Here is a 20,511-nt window from a genome sequence, read left to right as displayed (position 1 = left end):
ATTCATCGATTGTTTAGTATTGCCAGAGCATCACTCGCGCTCTGGAAATTTAGGAGCTCAAATTAAAGTTGCATGGTTTTCTAAAAACCCAGTAATGTGGTGATCTTATTGAAAAACGGTTACATATACCGGAAGTAGACCTTTATTGTATTAGCACCCCGTATTTATAATCTCTAATTACACAACACGTAATGTGGTCTACAGGCTGAGAGCTGCCTTTGTAACACCACACAGTCTGAACAGGTGCTGCTCGGCTCAGTTTCTGGTGCTCAGAGATGAAGACAGAGTGAGACCTCTGCTCTTCTCTCTGATCTCCATCTGTCTGCATGGCGCGGATATTCTACTGCCTTACAACTACATCTCTCATCTACTGCGGGACTGTGAGGAGGTGAGACGAGGCCACACTGTTACACTGTCACCTACACACTGAAGATATGTTTTAGGAAGTAAACGCACACATATATAGAGCCTTGCTACATATTCATGTTTCTTTTTAAAGGCTGCCATGTTAGCTTGTTGTGTTTCTGCGCACTGAACAGATCAAAGGAGGCGTGTGGGCGCGAAAGACATTTTCATGCTTCTGAATGCAGAAATGTGACTTGTAACTATATTTAACCACATCATGAGAAGTGTTTAATGTTCAGCAGTGTAGGAATGTAACACAGCACATAGTACATATTCTGAGGTATTAACTTTAGCCTACATTACTTGGGTATCTCCATTAAATGCTACTTTATACATCTACCTCACTACATGTACGCCATAGCTTTAGTTCGTTCCTTTGCAGTGAGGTTATAATACTAATTATAAATCAACTAATGCATTATGATAGGTTATTACAGGTAAAGCTACCCAGCAGCAGGCTGTATAAAATAATGACGACCCACCTTTACCAGCTGCAACATTAAAGTTATTAATGCATCACTACTTTTAACGCAGTCATATAATATTTCTGATTCTTAAGTGGGTCATTCTACAAAATGAGTGTTTTTACTTTCACTACTTTAAGTATATTTTGATGGTAATACCTTTGCACTTAAAGAGACAGCACTGTAGTTAATTTTGAGTCAATCCCACACACACTGTGCTGCAGTAAAAACTTAATAGTACCCCAAGTGTGTATTAAGTCTGCAGCTGAAAATAGCTCCAAGCAGTTGCACTTTTTTGTTCTGTTTGACACACGTTTACTGAAAACTACAGTTCCCAGCTGTTTTAGGAAATTACAGGGCTTAAAAAAAAGAAACAATATGTTTGTACCAGGTTTTAAAGGGACAAGACAATACACCCCAAAATGAAAAATTGCTATTTTTCCTCTTACCTGTAGTGCTCTTTATCCATCTTGCCCAGGTGGGCTCAATGGTGCTAGGTGAGCTAGCAGTAGATGCACTCTTCCTTCTGTGCAGTGATGCGGTTTGCGGGTGTCGTTCAGGAGAAAGAAAATAGTTCCAACATGAAACTGCTCACAACAAGGTCTGTGGATTATTTTGAGTAACCAGGTCATGATTTCTGGAAAGAGACATTGCTGTTTTTCGAATGATTTTTTGGCGCTTTGAGCACCACAAGCTGAGTGCCATCTAGTTCCATTATATTCGAGAGAAGGCAGACATCTCCACGGCCGATATTTCCAACACTCTGCAACTCACACCAAAACAATCTAGATCAGTGGTTCCCAACTGGTGGGTCACAGTCCAAAAGTGGGTCGGTTCTGAATGGACCGTATGTGACTCTCAAATTTGTCAAGTTTGTAAAAAACGCACTTTATTTTGAAGTACAGTGAATTTGCGGCACAGTTTTCATTTTGAAGTGCCGTTCCCTGCTGTGCGTTGAGTGACTAACGGACAGCTACTTAACAGAGACAGCACACTAGCTAGAGGACATGGCCGAACGAAAGTATGACGCTGAATATATTAAACTGTGCAGACCTTGAACTAATGACTAAGAAGAAATCTGGACCCCTTGGCTTGACCATTTGGGAACCACTGATCCAGACTGATAAATAGCACTTTTAGAATGAACTGTCCCTTTAAGTAGGTGCTTTAATGCATGAGTCCTAATATTTTACACTTTATTGATACTTTTCCTTTAATAAAATATCTGAATGAAGTCTTCCACCACTGATGTTCAGTGTTTCACATTAAATAGTAATTTCCTTTTAGTCACACATCGCCCAGCCTTCATGGTGAATATAGGTGACATGTGATACTGAAACATTGCTAAAGCTTTTCACCCACAGACCAAAGACCATCACATTCACTGGAGGGGGGGAGAATAAGACATTTATGGACTGTACATTTTCTGGAGTGCTGTAGCACAGTTTTAGGTACTTTAAATCTTTAATTTCAGAGCTACGAGTGGTTATGGAGTATTTTTAGACTAGTATTACTAATATTACTAAAGTAAAGGATTGTAGTATTGTCACCTTTGATAGATGATAGACAGAGAGCAGAGAAACACTGCCTCAACAGGTGGTGTTTTATTCCACAGCTGATAAAAGACACTGACCAACAGGAATCAGATTTATCATTAACTTCTGCCTCCTGTAACTCCTCCCCTTCAGTCCACTCTCCATTCACTCTCTGATTCCCTTCTTGCTGTTCAAAGGTTGACTGCAGCTGACCATTGGTGGCTCCAGTCCGTGAGAGGAAGAGTAGCAGCCGTCAAACATTACACTTCATCTTCTCCACACTCAGGGACAGGTAGGAGTCGTCTTGTGAAACATGTGCCTCTGTTCTTTATAGGTTTACTGAATTAAACAACCAGTAAATATCTAACAGTGAAGTAGGGAAGTGTTGTCACCACATTACTAATTTACCAGAGGAGTTCAACATTAATCAAAGTGAACTATTAACAGTGAGGACATCAGTGTTTTGTTCTTATTAGACTGAAGTCTTTGCTCCTCAGGGTCCATGATGAAGAAGAAGCTGCTGGTGGATGTAGACTGTGGGGTTGACGATGCTCAGGCCATCATGTTGGCGCTGGCCGCCCCCAACGTGGAGCTCCTAGGCGTCACCTGTGTGCACGGAAACACCACAGTGGAGAATGTGTGCAAGAACGCACTGCGAGTTCTGCAAGCCTGCAATAAACTGGAGGTGAGTGCACTGCAGTGCTGTTGTTCTCTGTACAGTGTAGTTATTTATGATCCTGATATGATTCACTGGTTAATACAGACCATCATTAATGTGGTTGTTTGAGAGCGTGAGAGGAATTTACTGGTGTCATGTGTGCAGTTCATCAGACTTCCCAACAATGAGTTGTTATTCATGAAGCCACATGACACGAGGCAGGAACTGCACAACTACACACTCCTGAGCCTGAGAAACACAGTGAAAAGTTTGAGTTACGTGAATACATATCAAGACTTCTGCATTTTAATACCAAAACAAATGAGGAATATTCTCTGGTTTTTGTTAGGTGATCTGAAGAAGGAAATGAAACCAAACATTCCAAGTGATATTATATGAAACAAAATCCCTGCTTATAATGTACACTGTTATTCATAAAGCATCTTGTCTCACTCAGTGGAAAAAATGGTATACTGCTCAAAAAAAATGAAGGGAACACTTTCAGCTGCTTTGGTGCAACTGAAAGTGACAACAGGTGCAATGGAGAGACAACAGCAAGACAACCCCCAAAAAGGGAATGGTTTTACATGTGGTGGCCACAGACAGCTGCTCTCTCCTTATCCTTCCTGACTGATTCCTCTCAAGTTTTGTGTTCTGCTAGTGTCCTTGTCACTACTGGTAGCATGAGGTGGTACCTGCAGCCCAGTCAGGTTGCACAGGTAGTCCAGCTCCTCCAGGATGGCACATCCATTTCTTTAGGTGCAAGAAGGTTTGCTGTGTCTCCCAGCACAGTCTCAAGAGCATAGAGGAGATACCAGGACACCGGCCGTTACACGAGGAGAGCTGGACAGGACCGTAGAAGGGCATCAACTCAGTAGCAGGACCGTTATCTGCAGGAAGAGCACTGCCAGGGCCCTACAAAATCATGGGCAGTTCCTGGATGAAGAAGACATTGATTCCATTGGCTGGCCCTCTCATTCCCCTGACCTAAATCCAACTGAGCACCTATGGGACATTATGTATCGGTATATCTAACACCACCAACTACCACCACAGGCTGTCCAGGAGCTCACTGATGCGCTGATCCAGGTCTGGGAGGAGATCCCCCAGGACACCATACGCCACCTCATCAGGAGCATGCCCAGATGTTGTCAGGAGTGCACACAGGCACGCGGGGGCCACACACACTACTGAGTCACATTCTGAGTTGCTGCAATAAGTTGGATCAGCCTGTGACTTACATTTTTTACTTTGACTTTCAGTGTGATTTTGAATCCAACCCTCAGTGGGTTGATGATTTTGGTTTCCACTGACCGTTGCTATGTCATTTTGTTCTCAGCAAATTATAGAATGGTACATCAGTGAAGATTTTCAACTTGAATGATTTGTTCATCAATTCCTGATGTGTGATTCATTCATCATTATATCTTGTAATGTGTAATATTATAATAATTGATAAATAACAGCAGTACATATTCCCTGAGTGCATGTTTCATCTGTTGTGCCCTTTTCTCTTCTCATGTACCAGATTCCAGTGTTTAAAGGTGCAGCTAAGCCGATCCTTGGGAACAGCCTCAGTGTGGGACACTTCCACGGGCAGGATGGGCTGGGAGACGCTCCCGACCCCAACGCTCCTGGTCTGGAGCTGGTCCAGAAGGAGGGCGCTGTGTCAGCCATGATCAGGATTGTCAATGAAAACCCAGGAGAGGTGAGAACTGTGACATCGTTCTGTGTAAATATGTGCCGCTCTCAGGTATTTAATGTTTGGGTTTATTCTCCAGGTATCTCTGGTTGCCACGGCACCCCTCACCAACCTGGCTCTGGCTGTGAGGATGGATCCGTCTCTACCGAGCAAACTCAGAGGGCTCTACATCATGGGAGGCAACACTGAATGTCGGTAGTGTTATTATTTGTAATTAAATTACCTGAGATGTCAAATCCTTCTCCATCAAGTGTTCTCATTATTCTGTCTATGAGTGTAATCACTGGTTTGCTCCTCCAGCTCGAGGAAACACCACAGTGTGTGGTGAGTTCAACTTTGCTGCTGATCCAGAAGCTGCGTACATCGTACTGAACGACTACCAGTGTCCCACCTACTTGGCCTGCTGGGAGTTCACCTGCTACAGCAAGCTGTCCTGGGTAAATGTTCCTTTTACAAATCGGAACAAAGATTCTCTCAGTCACCTTGAATTACAAAATGCTCAGATGTCATGATGGGATTTTTTTGCCCCATGATGCCAAAATAAAACTGCCTGCCCCAGCTTTAATGCGTCAGTGATAAAGTTGCTGCTTTGTGTTTACATTTCTCCTGTTGTCCACAGGAGTTTTGCGACGCCTGGTTGGCACAGGACACTGAGAAAGCTCACTTCATGGCGCGGATCTTCCGCCACAGCATCGTGGCATCAAAAAACGAAAGCCTCGACAAAGTCTTTATTACCGGCTCAGGTTTCGTCTCCTGCGACTCGTACGCCGTGGCAGCCGCCGTGGATGATTCATTCATCACAGAGAGCGACCAATATCCAGTGAGCGTGGAGCTGGCCGGCACATACACCAGAGGCATGATGGTAGTAGATACTGTGGGCTTCTTGAAGAAGGCGCACAAGGCTTTTATCATGAAGAAGGTGGATTTGAAGAAGTTTGAAGAGATGATGATGGCTGCTTTACAGTAATGAGGCATTATATTAAATATTATATTACATAAAGTTTTTCATAGCACAACACACACACTCATCCATTCAGAAAAAGCTCCAGCCAATAACAGCTCCAGTTTTTTCAGTGTTACATTTTTCTTTGGTGCATTGTGCGTTCTTAAACATTTGGTAGTTCTTTGTTACCCACTTTCTTGAGACGTGTCCTTTAAATGAGGTTGTAAAGCCGCTCATACACTGACCCACAGACCTTGATGTGAGCAGTTTCATATAGGAACTGTTCCTTTTTGTCAAACTACACTTGGATGAAAGGCTCGTGCTCGTGACAGTGTCAGATGTAAACATTAATGGCGTCCTCCTTGGCTGAGCTGTAACGTTAGCTAGCTCAGTGGTGCTAGGTGAGCTAGCAGTAGATGCACGTTTCCTTCTGCACACTGATACGGTTGGTGGGTGTAATTCAATAGAGAGAAAATAGTTCCAACATGAAACTGCTCACAGTAAGGTCCGTGGTCTATGTTGATTAACCAGGTCAGAATATACATGATTGTTTTTTTTATTTTTTTTTTATGGTGTATATGTTGTAATGGGTATCAGGTCTCAAGGGGTAATTAGTGGTCATCATCACTGTATATGGTAGCAACCTGTCTTTGTCTGATCAGGTGTTCCACCCCGAAGGAAAAACAGTTTTTGATTGCTGAAGCAGCTTGTTACTGTGGGAGTTGCACATGTTGTTTTTTGACTAGTATTGGAAACACGTTCGAGTTTAATGGACACTGACAAGTTTGTGATGGAAAATAAATGGACAAAGTGTTGAACTAGCAAGTTTGACTCAGAGTTTGATTCATCAGACACATTAACAATCAGATCAACTTACACCAAAACAATCTAGACTGATAAATGGCTCTACAGGTAAGAGGAAAAATGTTTTTTTTATTTTAAATTTAAACTGTCCCTTAAGTAAGTGCTTGAATGCAGGAGTATTTTAGTATTCTACACTTAAGTACTAATACTTTTCCTTTAGTAAAATATCTGAATGAAGACTTCCACCATTGGTGTCCAGTGTTCGCCATGAAATAGTAATTTTCTTTTAGTCACACATCACCCAGCCTTCATGGTGAATATTGGTGACATGTGATACTGAAGCATTGCTAAAGCTTTTCACCCACAGACCAAAGCATCACAGTCATTGGGAGGAAAGAGTAAGACATATAGACAGTACATCTTCTGGAGTACTGAAGCACAGTTTTAGGTACTTCAAATTTTAATTTCAGAACTACAAGTATTTTAGGCTGTAATATTACTAAAGTAAAGGATTGTAGTGTTGTAACCTTTGAGAGACGCTGTAAATACACTTATTTATGAATACATTTTAATGTCAACATCTTCTGAAAGCAGCCTTCAGATCTGGCAACAAGGAACTGTACAGCACTGCCATACACAACCTCAAGAGAGGGATAAAATCAGCTAAGGCTGCATACAAGGAGAAGATTGAAGATCACTTCACCTCCATGTAGGTGGCATGACATTCATCAGATAACCAACTTCAGAGGCAGCAGAGACTCACCAACAGCATGTGGCACCATGCTGGCTGATGGATTGAACCGCTTCTTTGCCCTCTTTGAGAGAAGGCCGGACAACGTAGCTTCACCCCTGCTGGACTCTGCATAAAGGCTTGCTTATCCTCCAGACACAAGAGGTTAAGCGGGTCCTGAGAAATGTGGATGCCAATAAGGCAGCTGGACCAGATGGGATCCAAGGAAGAGATCTCCGGGACTGCGCACATGAGCTCGCAGAGGTTTTCACCAACATCTCTAACCTCTCACACACACTACTGTACCAGCCTGTCTGAAAACAGCCACCATCATCCCAGTGCCCAAGCAGTTCAACATCACCTCCTTGAATGATTATAGACCAGTGGCACTCACACCCATCATATCCAAGTGCTTCGAAAGACTCGTCCTGGGACACATCAAGTCCACACTCCCTCCCACCTGAGACCCACATCAATATGCATACAGACGAAGGAGATCCACAGAGGATGCAGAAGGGCACGTACATAAGGATGCTCTTTGTTGATTACAGTTCTGCTTCTAACACCATTGTCCCCAGCAGGCTGGTCACAAAGATGTGAAGCTGGGTCTCAGCTACCAACTGTGCCTGTGGATTAAGGACTTCCTCAGAGACCGCTCACAATCAGTGAAACTGGGCACTTGCATCTCTTCAACCCTGACCCTCAGCACTGGCGCACCACAAGGCTGCATACTGGGTCCCCTCCTCTACTCCCTCTACACGTATGACTGCACATCAGCTCACCCCACAAACTCAATAATGAAGTTCGCAGACGACACAACAGTGGTGGGCTAATCTCAAACTGACTGACTGTGTGGTGTGCAGACAACAACCTGTCTCTCAACATCAAGAAGACAAAGGAGCTAATTATAGACTTCAGACGACATCAGGAAAAGCTCCTGCCACTGACAATAGGGGGAGAGGAGGTGGAGAGGGTGCCCAACTTTAAATTCCCGGGCCTCCACGTCAGCGAGGACCTCAAGTGGTCTGTCAACTCTGCTGCTCTGGTCAAGAAGGCCCAACAGAGACTTTACTTCCTCAGAACCCTGAGGAAGGCCCAACTTTCTGCCAGACGGCTGAAGTCTTTCTACCATTGCACCCACCCCTTTCATGAACTGTTTGCAACATTGCCATCTGGAAGACGCTACAGAGCCTTAAAGACTCGTACTTCCAGATTCAGAAACAGCTTCTACCCAACAGCCATCTACGAACTAAACTCCCACCCCCTTCCACAGCCACTTCATCAGACATTATTTTTATTATAAGCACACTGCACTTTGCTCTGTTTTATGTAATTACATTTTATACTATATAGGTTACTTATCTACTGTTCTTTTTATAGGCCACTTATCCTACTGTTTTTTTAATGTGTTTGTGTGCCTGCGTGAGTGCATGACAGAATACAGTTCTCCTCAAACAGAGACAACAAATTTTGTTTTGTTGTTCTATTCTAAAAGACACTGACCAACAAGAATCAGATTTATCATTAACTTCTGCCTCCTGTAACTCCTCCCCTTCAGTCCACTCTCCATTCACTCTCTGATTCCCTTCTTGCCGTTCAAAGGTTGACTGCAGCTGACCATTGGTGGCTCCATTCCGTGAGAGGAAGAGCAGCAGCCGTCAAACACTACAGTTGGTCTTCTCCACACTCAGGGACAGGTAGGAGTCGTCTTGTGAAACATGTGCCTCTGTTCTTTATAGGTTTATTGAATTAAACAACCAGTAAATATCTCTAACAGTGAAGTAGGGAAGTGTTGTCACCACATTACTAATTTACCAGAGGAGTTTAAAAGTGGTCAAAGTGCACAACAGTTTGTTCTTGTTGGACTGAAGTCTTTGCTCCTCAGGGTCCATGATGAAGAAGAAGCTGCTGGTGGATGTAGACTGTGGGGTTGACGATGCTCAGGCCATCATGTTGGCGCTGGCCGCCCCCAACGTGGAGCTCCTAGGCGTCACCTGCGTGCACGGAAACACCACAGTGGAGAATGTGTGCAAGAACGCACTGCGAGTTCTGCAAGCCTGCAATAAACTGGAGGTGAGTGCACTGCAGTGCTGTTGTTCTCTGTACAGTGTAGTTATTTATGATCCTGATATGATTCACTGGTTAATACAGACCATCATTAATGTGGTTGTTTGAGAGCGTGAGAGGAATTTACAGGTGTCATGTGCGCAGTTCATCAGACTTCCCAACAATGAGTTGTTATCATGAAACCACATGACGCAAGGTAGGAAATGCACAAACTGCACACTCAGTCTGAGCTCAGTGACAGACCAGCCCATCTGGCACCAACAACCATGGCACATTCTAATTCACTTAATATGTATATTTATATGTCATCTTATTCTTACAGTTAACAAATTCCCACTTAAATTTAGTATATATCATCATATCTTGTCATTTGTGACATTATATTAACAGATAAATAACAGCAGTACATTTTTCTTGAGGTCTTTTCTCTTCTCATGTACCAGATTCCAGTCTTTAAAGGTGCAGCTAAGCCGATCCTTGAGAACAGCCTCAGTGCGGGACACTTCCACGGGCAGGACGGGCTGGGAGACGCTCCTGACCCCAACGCTCCTGGTCTGGAGCTGGTTCAGAAGGAGGGCGCTGTGTCAGCCATGATCAGGATTGTCAATGAAAACCCAGGAGAGGTGAGGGTTTTGAAATCGTTCTGTGTAGGTAAATATGTATATACCTGCTTTCAGGTCTTTAATGTTTGGGTTTATTCTCCAGGTATCTCTGGTTGCCACGGCACCCCTCACCAACCTGGCTCTGGCTGTGAGGATGGATCCATCTCTATCGAGCAAACTCAGAGGGCTCTACATCATGGGAGGCAACACTGAATGTCAGTAGAATCATCAGATCACCTCAGAGTTTAAAACCTCTTCCATCAACTGTAATACTGGAGTTCAGAGTGTAATCGCTGGTTTGCTCCTTCAGCTCGAGGAAACACCACAGTGTGTGGTGAGTTCAACTTTGCTGCTGATCCAGAAGCTGCGTACATTGTACTGAACGACTACCAGTGTCCCACCTACTTGGCCTGCTGGGAGTTCACCTGCTACAGCAAGCTGTCCTGGGTAAATGTTCCTTTTACAAATCGTAACAAAGATTCTCTCAGTCACCTTGAATTACAAAATGCTCAAATGTCATGATGGGATTTTTTTGTCCCATGATGCCAAAATAAAACTGCCTGCCCCAGCTTTAATGCGTCAGTGATAAAGTTGCTGCTTTGTGTTTACATTTCTCCTGATGTCCACAGGAGTTTTGCAACGCCTGGTTGGCACAGGACACCGATAAGGCTCGCTTCATGGCGCGGATCTTCCGCCACAGCATCGTGGCTTCACAAAGCGAGCGCTTCGAGAAAGAGTTTGTCGCTGGCACGGGTTTCGTTTCCTGTGACTCATACGCCGTGGCAGCCGCCGTAGACGATTCATTCATCACAGAGAGCGACCAATATCCAGTGAGCGTGGAGCTGACGGGTACACACACCAGAGGCATGATGATAGTAGATACTGTGGGCTTCCTGAAGAAGGCGCGCAAGGTTTTTATCATGAAGAAGGTGGATATGAAGAAGTTTGAACAGATGATGATGGCTGCTTTACAGTAACGAGGCATTAGTGACCACCATGTCACCGTTTACATCCACTAATTTTGGCTCAGTTTTCTTCAGCTGTACCTCATAAGAAGTTTTGGTTTACAACTCACAATGAGCCAGTTCTCTGTTTATGTTTTCAATAATGAGCCAACGTACTGTCTATAACTACTACTGTTCAACTAACTGTAACCTGCAACTGTCTGTAGCAGGAAAAAGCAGAACTTGTATACAATATAATGTTGATGCTTATGGAAGACTTACTACTGTTTGTGTTTACCTCAATTGTATGATGTCACCATTATAAAAACATTTTTAATTTAACACTAGAAATCTGATGTTTCAGACAGTTCCTTTATTAACATTAAAAAAAAAACTCTTTACATTTTAATCACTATTATTTTGTTACATTAAGTTTTTCACAGCACACACACTCATTCATTCAGAAAAAGCTCCACCCAGTGACAGCTCCATTTTTTTCAGTGTTACATTGCAGTGATGAGTTGGTGATCCTTTTTTTGCGACAGTGTGTGTGTTCTTTTTACACACTTTCTTGACATGTCCTTAAGAAAGGTTGTGAAGCTGCTCATACACTGACCCGTGAGTATTTGCAGTTGCTCATCCAGTATTCACTCAACCACACGGCAACATCCGCATTCAGATGGGATCCTCAATATCCTTTCCGTCCTCTGAATCTTGACCTTGTGTCCAGCTGTCGAAAGAGGACAGACATCGGTTAGTGTGCAACATCACTACGAGAAAACCCATCTCACAGACACACCAGGAAAGAGGAAGATTGCTCTTCCACTTCCCATATGATTCCCAGATGTACAAATATTTTCAAAAGTGCAGTGTAATTACAGCGGACTTACCATTGACCTCTTGCACTCGAAGAAGGATGTCTGCAGGGCTTTGCAGTGGCCTTCCTTCAAACATTCACTGGGCATCTTCCCCTCCTGACAAATTAAGAAACCGGTTAGAAAACACTGGGCATGTCCCATGAGCAAAATGTGCAGCCCCTCCCACTTAAGAAGCAGCGTAATATGGACAGATAAATCTAATATACAGTTATAGACCCCAACGGGTGTCTGCATCAGTGGCCTCCAGGACTATCACTTGAAGGCCTAGTGTGCAGGATTAAGTTGCATCTAGCAGAGAGGTTGCAGAACTGAAACCTCTCCTGTATGCCAAGTGTGTAGGAGAATTACAGGGGCTGACGTGAAAACACAAAAAAGCAAATGGTCCTAGAGCCAGTGTTTTATTTGTCCGTTCTGGGCTTCTGTAGAAACATGGCAAACTCTGTGGAAGGGGACTCGCTCCATATGTAGATATGAATGGCTCATTTTAAAACACTGATTTTAAACAAAAATGTAGTCCTACTAAACGACACAGGACAATATTTTGAGCTCTATTTGAGTTCTGTTAAAACAAGAATTAACAATGATCATAGTAACACATATAACACATATTTGGCACAAACGTTCACATGGATTCAACGATTAACTGACAAGTTTTTATCAGTCAAAGGTCAAGTTTATGTGACCTCATTTGTCTCATTCTTGGGAACATCGAATCACAAGAATACCTCAAGGGAATTTCTTCAAATTTGGCACAAACGTTCACTTGGACTCAACGATTACCTGGCAAGTTTTTAGTAGTCAAAGGTCAAGTTTATGTAACCTCATTTGTCTCATTCTTGGGAAAGTTGAATCACAAGAATACCTCAAGGGAATTTCTTAAAATTTGGCACAAATGTTCACATGGACTCAACGATTCAACAATGAATTGATTAGTTTTTGGTGGTCATAGGTCAGTGTGACCTCACAAAATATGTTTTTGGCTATAACTCAAGAATTCATATTCGAATTTTGACAATATTTCACACAAACGTCTAATGGGATACTATAACGAAGTGATTACGTTTTCTATCCAAAAGGTCAAAGGTCGGGGCACCCAGTGGCTCAGTAGGTAGAGCAGGCACCCCATGTACAAAGGCAGTGTCCCTCCAGCCAGCTGCATGTCACCCTTTCTCCCTGTTTCATGCTTCCAACTGTCCTCACATTAGAGGCAAAAAGCCCCCAAGCCTTTAAAGAAAGGGTCAAAGGTCAGCTTCACTGTGACATCATAATGTTCTGCATAAAACACGTTTTTGGTCATTATTCAAAGCAGTATCTCAGGAACAGAAGGGGAAATGTTTTATCAGATATGTAATTGGTGACACTCATCTTGAAACTGTGCTGACTGTATAGATCTCCTGTGCTGTCGGGGGGACAACGGGTGTGAAGGGTACATGTTTTCACAGACATGAATGTAAACTGTCAGAGAAACTTGAATGGTGCGCGGAGGGATACACCCGGTAAATCTAGTATTAGTCTGTCGTTACATCAGAGGTGAAGGGTTGGTCCTATGTGTGACTTCAGCGCTGTCACAGGGATGACGGAGTTACCAGGCGTTTACAGTTTACTGTTGTTACACACCTGTACTTCAGACGTTACGAGCAGAGGACATTTACGTACCTTTACTACGCAGTCGTGTTGAAGGAGACAGGCTTTAAAGTCCTCTCTGATACCGGCACAGGCTCTGGTATCTTCCTCTTTGTCCTCATAATACTTCGGCATCGTGTAGAATAAACTTTAACAACAATATTCACTCATTCATGAACTCATAAGAGCAAGAAACGGCTGGTAATCAGCAGTGACAGCGATGTTATGTTTCAATCGCCATGTTTGTAGAACTGCATGACGGGAAAGCGGAAGTACTCGGCACAGCGAAGTGTATGCTGGGAAGTGTAGTTTTTCCTGTATGTACTGTTTAAAAGCGTTAAAAGGCTAAATAAAATTATTTTTCTGGTCATTTTTGCAATAAATTTTCTTTACTTTCACCCAGCTGGTCTGAAATCAACCCTGGTGATGCAGATGGCATGAGTGACACAGGAAGAACAAAATCACAACACAGAAAAATGGCCATGAATTCTACCAACTTTATAGTTTATTTCAAAGATGTCCATGAAAAATGATGTCAAAAACATCAGAGGCAGGCATACACATGTACATGATGAAGGCACATGAACTGATGGGTGTATAGGGGTTGTCGATTAAGGAAAGAGTTCCTTTTTCTTTTCTTTTTTTGGTCTCCAGTCCACTTTCCACAAATACAGTAGGGGGATCAGAGGGATCACATGACCTGTTCATGCTGTCTACATGCATTCAGTTTCTGTTTGTATGTGGATCCAGGACAACAGGGAGAAGCAAATCCTGTTAGCAGTACTGAACGTGTCTTTCTCCTCTCAAAACATGTCCCACCATTTAAGTGACCTCCTCTCATCTTCTCCCAATAACAAAAATAATAATCTGATGAACAGGCGACGAACAAGCTACTTCATCTTTCTCGAGTACAGCTTTAGCGAGATGGTTTGATCAGGGGGTGGAGGAGCCTGCTCTGACCAAATACACTGTTTATAAATTACAAATAATAACCATGCACTTCAACAAGATTAGCAAAATGCCCCATCTTCATGTCAATTCCACCAAAAGGCACTTCACTACCCCCGTGACTAAACCACCAAGATGTAAAATGAGTGAATCAAAAATAGCTTCCACTCAGAACATTGGCCACACACACAAACTCAAAACATGTCAAGTGAATTTTAACAAACTATTAAATGAGGCAGGACAGATAGAAAGAGTGAGGGAAAGAAAGAGATAATGTTCATTGCTTTTTTTTTTTTATATATATATTTACAATCAGTGAAAGTACTACACAACCTCAGCCAAATCATACAACAAAAGGCGCACTCTGCAGTGATCAGTAGTCATAATATTCTGTCCAGTGGGAAAACAGATACTTGGACAAAATGGATCATTACGTAGATTTGGAGGAGTCAGTGAAAATGAGCATCTAGCGTGGGAAGATGGGAAATTTAAGTACAATGGTGAAGGGTGTGATGGTAACAAAAAAAATAGTGAAAAAGCAGTGCAAATCACGCTGTTTTCAGATGGTAACCTGGTACAAATCCCCCGTCTCTCTTCTTTTACCAATCTACACAGATATTGTTCTAAACATCCAATCACTAATTGGACTGTGTGTGTCATTTTAAAAATGTTAGTTTATCCAGCAATCAAAGTGTAGGCAAGAGTGAGAGATTGGAATAATGTTGCTGAGACAATTTCAAGGGACCTGGATATAAGGCACAATTTCTCCAATTTTGACCCACAACTACGTCAACAGAATCTATTCACAACTCTCCTACCATTCAGTTTGTAAGAAGTAAATTAATAGTTTTAGTTATAACGTTTCAAGTGAAAAGAAACCGGTACAGACTGAACCAAGCTGCTCACACCAACTTCACGAGCAGCTGTAAAAACGAACAGAAAATGTACAATAGCAATTTAGAAAAACAAAACAGTACACAAATAAAACAGACTCTGAACTACCATAAACATCTCTTAATAGAATAAAAATATATTTTACCTCTTGTACAAATTAAAGATTTATTTCAAATAAATTAAGTCACCTTCATAGATCGTCATAGCTGTAATAATATATCAATATAACAATATATTCCTTCGGGAAAATGATGCCAAGGCAATGTCTGATTGGTTTACTATAAATGGACACTGAGGTCATACACGGCCTGTCAGACACGAGGTGAGATAGATATGGTGTCATGGTACTTATTTTCTTGATGGATTGGGGTAGTTACCACGAAATCTGGCCTACAGTATGGTCAACGTTGTCACTGACTGGCTACAGGCAGGATTTTGGAAGCTCATCCTGAGTTTGTGTTTCAGGAGGAGTGGAGTATTCGAGAGTGGCTGACAATACTCTGGGACTGAGGGAAACATTGTTGCTTGGGCTGGTGTTGATCTAGAGCTCCGTCATCTCTGTCGAGAACGAGGGCAACTGGCCACTAGTGATGACAACATTCTTGATCATCGTGGGCTTCTGCTGAGGCGCTAGTGACAGTGCAATGCCCCAGCGTGCCCGAAGGTGGCAGCATTGAGTAACAGAGGAGGATTTGGCAGCATCTACACCAGTGGCCAGGTGACTGGTTCTCCCCCAGATGTGATGATTTGTCCTCCTTCGTCCGAGCGGTTTCTGATTGGGTTCAAAGCTGCTGAGCAAACACAGTCACTTTGAGAGCCAGAGCTGGGAACGGATGTCTTCACACACTCCGCTGTTGTTCTTTAGGACAGTAGTATTCACATTCTCACAAATGAATTAAGAGCACAAGAGTGAGGGGAGGGATGCAGAAAGAAATGGAGAAATCGATCGATGAGAAGCAAAACAAAGTACATTAGGGAAAGAGCGGGGGACAGAGAGGTGGCGTTCCTCGGACAAGCTCAGACGAGCAACTCTAGTGGGCTCTAATGACTTCACTGCTGGTTGCTAGGTGCCAGAGGCCCTGCGTAAGCAGTCTAGGAGATTTGGTCCCCCAGGGGCCATGATTCATGTGCCCGCTCCAGAGCAGTCAGCCGGCTATCCTCTTTATATGGATCTGCAGGAGGAGAGCAGAGCATCACTTGTGTTATTGATGATAAAAAATGAGGCCGCATGTGTCCGCAGCAAGTTGTCTCTATCATTTGATTGGACAGTCGTGGTGTGTGACTGGCTTACTTCACTGAGGATGGCCCACACTGCTGAGTCTTTGAGAACAGTAAGTCGAAGTGCCATGATAGGATTGAAGGCAGGGTCCACAGCTCCCTCTGCCACACCCTTCTCAAACTGACCTGTGTTGAAGCACACACACACACAAGCATATATGAAGCACTTTGAACCTTATCTATAGGGAGTGCACTGCCAATAATTAACAAGTCACAGGTGCTGAAGGGAGAAAAAACATCAACATCAACTGACTCACTGAAAGAATTTGAACTTTATTCAACCATCATGTTACAGCTCAAGGCCTTTATCATTTTTTGTTTATTTTTAAAGGTCCAGTGTGTAGTTTAGGGAGATGTACTGGCAGAAATGGAATATAATATCGGGTTGGGAGAGAGTTACTGCCTCAAGTGAGGGAGTTCAAAGTATCTCGGGGTCTTGCTCACAAGTGAGGACTGAATGGAGCATGAGATGGATCGGCAGTCATCCATTGTGGTGAAGAGGGAGCTGAGCCAGAAGGCAAAGCTTTCGTTTTAATGGTCCATCTACGTCCCAACCCTCACCTATGGTCATGAGCTCTGGGTAGTGACCGAAAGAATGAGATCATGGATACAAGTGGCCGAGTTTCCTCTGTAGGGTGGCTGGGCTCAGCCTTAGAGATAGGGTGAGGAGCTTGGACATCCGGAGGGAGCTCGGAGTGGAGCCGCTGCTCCTTCGCGACGAAAGGGGGCAGTTGAGGTGGTTCAGGCATCTGATCAGGATCCTCCTGGGCGCCTCCTGTTAAAGGTGTTCTAGGCACATCCCACTGGTAGGAGGCCCCGGGGCAGACCCAGAACACACTGGAGGGATTATATATCTCATCTGGCCTGGGAACATCTTGGCCCCAGGAGGAGCTGGAAAGCGTTGCTGGGGAGAGGGACGTCCGGGGTGCTTTGTTCGGCCTGCTGCCCCCTCATCCCGGCCCGGATAAGCGGATGAAAATAGATGGATGGAATATAACAGGTTTGTTTTCTTAAGATTGGATTCACCAGAAAATAAGATTCAGTGTGTTTTCGTCACCTTAAAATGAGTCGTTTATATCTACATACGGAGTAGGTCCTCTTCCACAGGCTCTACCATGTTTCTACAGTAGCCAACATGGACAAAGTAAATACAGGCTCTATATAGGGCCATTTGCATTTTGCATTTTTGTGTCGGCCACTGTAGTTCTCCTACACGCTAGGCTCATGGAGGAAGTTTAAGTTGGTTGCAATGTGCAAACTCAGCTGCTAGATGTCGCAAAATCCTACACACTAGACCTTAAAGAAATTACATCTACAAAGAAAATGTAACAAAAAAAGCTAATTAGGAAAATTCAGCAGCAGAATAAAAAGGGGAAAATGGCTGCAGGACAAGCAGAAAACTTCAGATGAAAACTGAATGGTATAAATAGAAAAGAAGGCTGTAACTGAGAACATTACACACACTTTGTACACTGTTACTGTAGGCACCATCACTGTGAGTGTGTAATCTGATCACGATGTTTCAGTGTGTTTGTATGCACACACGCACACGCACACGCACACAGACACACAAACACACACACACATTAGGCATCAACTCCACTTACCAATCCTGTAAAAGCGGTCTTCAGTCCGTTTGTACTTCTCTTTGGTCGGCAGTCCAGGCTCCTAACACATGAACACAGTGAGAGATGGACGGTCGGGTGAAATATGAGACACAAATGAAAATGCTAATGATTTCTCATTTGAGCAGCACTTAAACAGATGCTAGCATCTGCGCTTGCACTGGGAGTGTGAATCACAACGTGAGAATGTATCGCCTCTGGCAGAGCAAACGATTCTGTCACGCTCACATTCCTGTCAATAATCAATATGCTACGTCCCAAAGAGCAGCCACTCAATGTAATCTAATCAAAACCGTTTGCACAGCACACCACAGACGGTTGACAGACTCTGTGTGTGTGTGTGTGTGTGCGTGCGTGTGTGTGTTTCCCTACCGAAACAGGCAGTATTTCCACTGTGGTGTTCTCGATCTTGTCCCCTGGGTGCTCTTGGTTACCGCTGCGAAACAGGAACCTGCCAATCAAATCAGGCATTCATTTCAATATTTATATAATCATGGTTAGCATTGTAGCACTTCTCCCCTCATGGCAGCTGCCACGCAGATACACGGTCCATCAAGTCACTTGTGGACAGTAGGTTAGTTAGGCAAGTTATGCTCATGACATAAAACACTGGGTATAAAAAAGTATGTTCACCCATTGTGTCACTGGGGGTTAACTCTCAGAAGGATATATTTTCAAAGCCTATGCCTCTTAGATCTCATATTCAGGTTGTAGCTGCAGGTTTTAAACATTAAAATTTCCAGTATTTCTGCCTTTTTAGCCAGCTGAGGAATCTCAGTAGATTTCAGAGCAGCTGGAGGGTGATTGGAATTCACACAGCACGGTGTGGAATATGAGCTTCACTTTGGATTTGGGGTTCAAGGTTGGCGAGATTCAAAGAAATAAACGATCATGCTTCCCTTACTTCATCCTGGGTTCACACACTTTTACCAGTGACTTTGCAAAACTTTTCCATAACTTTTTTATAATATTTTACCCCATTTCCATGACTTGATGTGAGCAGTTTAAAATAGACAGGCCTATAGAGCGATACAGCCATATGCAAATTTGCAGATAAACAACCTGTTAGGGCTTGCTAAGTTTTGTTCGGCCTGTTTTAAGCTCCTGCCAACAACTAGCTGAATATGTAAATAGACCAGACCGGCTTTGCAAAATGTAAATGCCACAACCCACTTTGAGGGATAGAAAACTGATGATCCTGTAGATGTCAATGTAATTTGACCTGTGTTTGGATTATAACTTTGACAAGTTTACATGCATTTATTTATGTTAAACAAACTTTGTCTTATTAATATGTAATAATTGTCTTGCAACCTTGCCTGAACCTGAGCATCCGTGTTACTTTAATAAGTTGAGGCTGATTGCCTCCATCTCCCTTCAGGCTTCCTCAAGTTGCTTCCACAAAAATGTTCTATTTTTTGTCCTTATACCAAAAAGACAATATTCCTACTGAGGTGTTTATACATGGCTAATGAAAACTAATATTACACTAATGCTCCAGTTTACTTGCAGCCATGCATACTCTGATTAACATGCCCTTACATGTCGTTTATCATGTCAGAATATAGAAAAGAAAGCCACTTGTCATTTTGCTTCTTTGCAACAGATAGGATTTTGTAAGGTCTTCTTACTGGTAGTGGACTTGTTGGACAGTGAGAACAAAGCCTCCCTCTTTGATTCCTTAAACTACCTTCTGGACAAGGTCAGTGTTGTGGTATTTGCATATATGTAAAAACCTGCCGATGTCCAAGCCTTTCATAATGTTTCAAAGTAGGTGTGTTTCTCCCTCAGACCAGAAATGTGGGCTTTTCATTTGGGCATGCATCTCTACCCCACAGCCTCGCAAACTGTTGGTGAGTTGGTTTGTGAACAGTGTATCCATGACAACGCACTGTAAACGGACAAGAGGTAGCGTGTCAAACTGCGGTGAAAACCCCAAATGCGACATGTATTCTGAATGCACTGAATACAAGTTCACAGAATGCTGCTGAAAGCTAAATAATCCCACATGTCTAAATCAAAAAATGCTTCATCCAGAAACAGAATATGATGTTGCCATGACCTGTATCAAATTCAGAATATAGTCATATTCAGAGTAATGGGGGAATATTAGAGTCCATGTAAACATACCCACTGACACAACACACATCTAAACATGTGCAGATGTCCACATTATGACAACTGTCACCAGCATTATTTAGCAATTTACCACACCGACAGTGAATATTCACAAATCTTATGTGCCTCAACTCACAGAGTGGAAAGCCTTGGTTGAACCGCTACCCAAAAACTTTTCGGTATTTCCTGTTTCTCTCTTTATGTGAAGGTGTGTTTCTTGCCGGCAGGCGCAGCCTCTGTGATGACACGACGCCAATCTGGTCTATCATGTAATGCTAGTAACGTTCAACAGT

At 43.1% G+C, this 20,511-nt stretch overlaps 3 protein-coding genes across 6 annotated transcripts in view; 1 reads left to right on the top strand and 2 right to left on the bottom strand.

Moving 5' to 3' along the window:
* si:dkey-4e7.3 (uncharacterized protein LOC402865 homolog) lies at positions 1-11,269 on the top strand. 4 transcript variants are annotated; one of them, XM_050048680.1, is made up of 7 exons: positions 1-388; positions 2,602-2,696; positions 9,127-9,314; positions 9,752-9,931; positions 10,014-10,125; positions 10,221-10,357; positions 10,540-11,269. In XM_050048680.1, exons 1-7 carry the CDS (start codon positions 327-329, stop codon positions 10,885-10,887), a joined length of 1,122 nt encoding a protein of 373 aa, XP_049904637.1. In that variant the 5' UTR covers positions 1-326; the 3' UTR covers positions 10,888-11,269. The 4 variants fall into 4 exon arrangements, with proteins under 4 accessions (XP_049904637.1, XP_049904636.1, XP_049904639.1 ...); XM_050048679.1 differs by lacking the exons at positions 9,127-9,314; positions 9,752-9,931; positions 10,014-10,125; positions 10,221-10,357; positions 10,540-11,269 and adding exons at positions 2,902-3,089; positions 4,591-4,770; positions 4,844-4,955; positions 5,065-5,201; positions 5,384-6,532 and having other exon boundaries at positions 27-388; XM_050048682.1 differs by lacking the exons at positions 9,127-9,314; positions 9,752-9,931; positions 10,014-10,125; positions 10,221-10,357; positions 10,540-11,269 and adding exons at positions 2,881-3,089; positions 4,591-4,770; positions 4,844-4,955; positions 5,065-5,201; positions 5,384-6,532 and having other exon boundaries at positions 369-388.
* LOC126392926 (cytochrome c oxidase assembly factor 5) lies at positions 11,208-13,629 on the bottom strand. Its single transcript, XM_050048684.1, has 3 exons — positions 13,389-13,629; positions 11,745-11,828; positions 11,208-11,584 (listed from the first exon to the last, which is right to left on the bottom strand). Exons 1-3 carry the CDS (start codon positions 13,488-13,490, stop codon positions 11,543-11,545), a joined length of 228 nt encoding a protein of 75 aa, XP_049904641.1. The 5' UTR covers positions 13,491-13,629; the 3' UTR covers positions 11,208-11,542.
* A 223-nt stretch (positions 13,630-13,852) lies between these two features.
* mgat4a (alpha-1,3-mannosyl-glycoprotein 4-beta-N-acetylglucosaminyltransferase A) overlaps positions 13,853-20,511 on the bottom strand; it is a 49,962-nt gene continuing 43,303 nt past the window's right edge. The window contains exons 13-16 of the mRNA XM_050048312.1: positions 18,473-18,551; positions 18,083-18,143; positions 16,489-16,601; positions 13,853-16,369 (exon numbers count right to left, since the gene is read on the bottom strand). Of these exons, the coding sequence (XP_049904269.1) occupies positions 16,343-16,369; positions 16,489-16,601; positions 18,083-18,143; positions 18,473-18,551 (280 nt within the window). The 3' untranslated portion in view covers positions 13,853-16,342. The remainder of the gene's footprint in view (positions 16,370-16,488; positions 16,602-18,082; positions 18,144-18,472; positions 18,552-20,511) is intronic.

Source organism: Epinephelus moara, chromosome 7 (genome assembly GCF_006386435.1).
Source record: "Epinephelus moara isolate mb chromosome 7, YSFRI_EMoa_1.0, whole genome shotgun sequence".
Classification (NCBI taxonomy): domain Eukaryota; kingdom Metazoa; phylum Chordata; class Actinopteri; order Perciformes; family Serranidae; genus Epinephelus; species Epinephelus moara.
This window is presented reverse-complemented; position numbering and strand designations above follow the sequence as displayed.

What these genes read in the sequence shown, in the direction of transcription:
- si:dkey-4e7.3 (XM_050048680.1), top strand. Translation starts at nt 327, where the DNA reads ATGGCGCGGATATTCTACTGCCTTACAACTACATCTCTCATCTACTGC. An exon ending in TACTGCGGGACTGTGAGGAG is followed by an intron (nt 389 to 2,601) that starts GTGAGACGAGGC and finishes TGCTGTTCAAAG; the next exon opens with GTTGACTGCAGCTGACCATT. An exon ending in AAGCCTGCAATAAACTGGAG is followed by an intron (nt 9,315 to 9,751) that starts GTGAGTGCACTG and finishes CTCATGTACCAG; the next exon opens with ATTCCAGTCTTTAAAGGTGC.
- LOC126392926 (XM_050048684.1), bottom strand. Translation starts at nt 13,490, where the DNA reads ATGCCGAAGTATTATGAGGACAAAGAGGAAGATACCAGAGCCTGTGCC. An exon ending in AACACGACTGCGTAGTAAAG is followed by an intron (nt 11,829 to 13,388) that starts GTACGTAAATGT and finishes TTAATTTGTCAG; the next exon opens with GAGGGGAAGATGCCCAGTGA. An exon ending in TCGAGTGCAAGAGGTCAATG is followed by an intron (nt 11,585 to 11,744) that starts GTAAGTCCGCTG and finishes CTCTTTCGACAG; the next exon opens with CTGGACACAAGGTCAAGATT.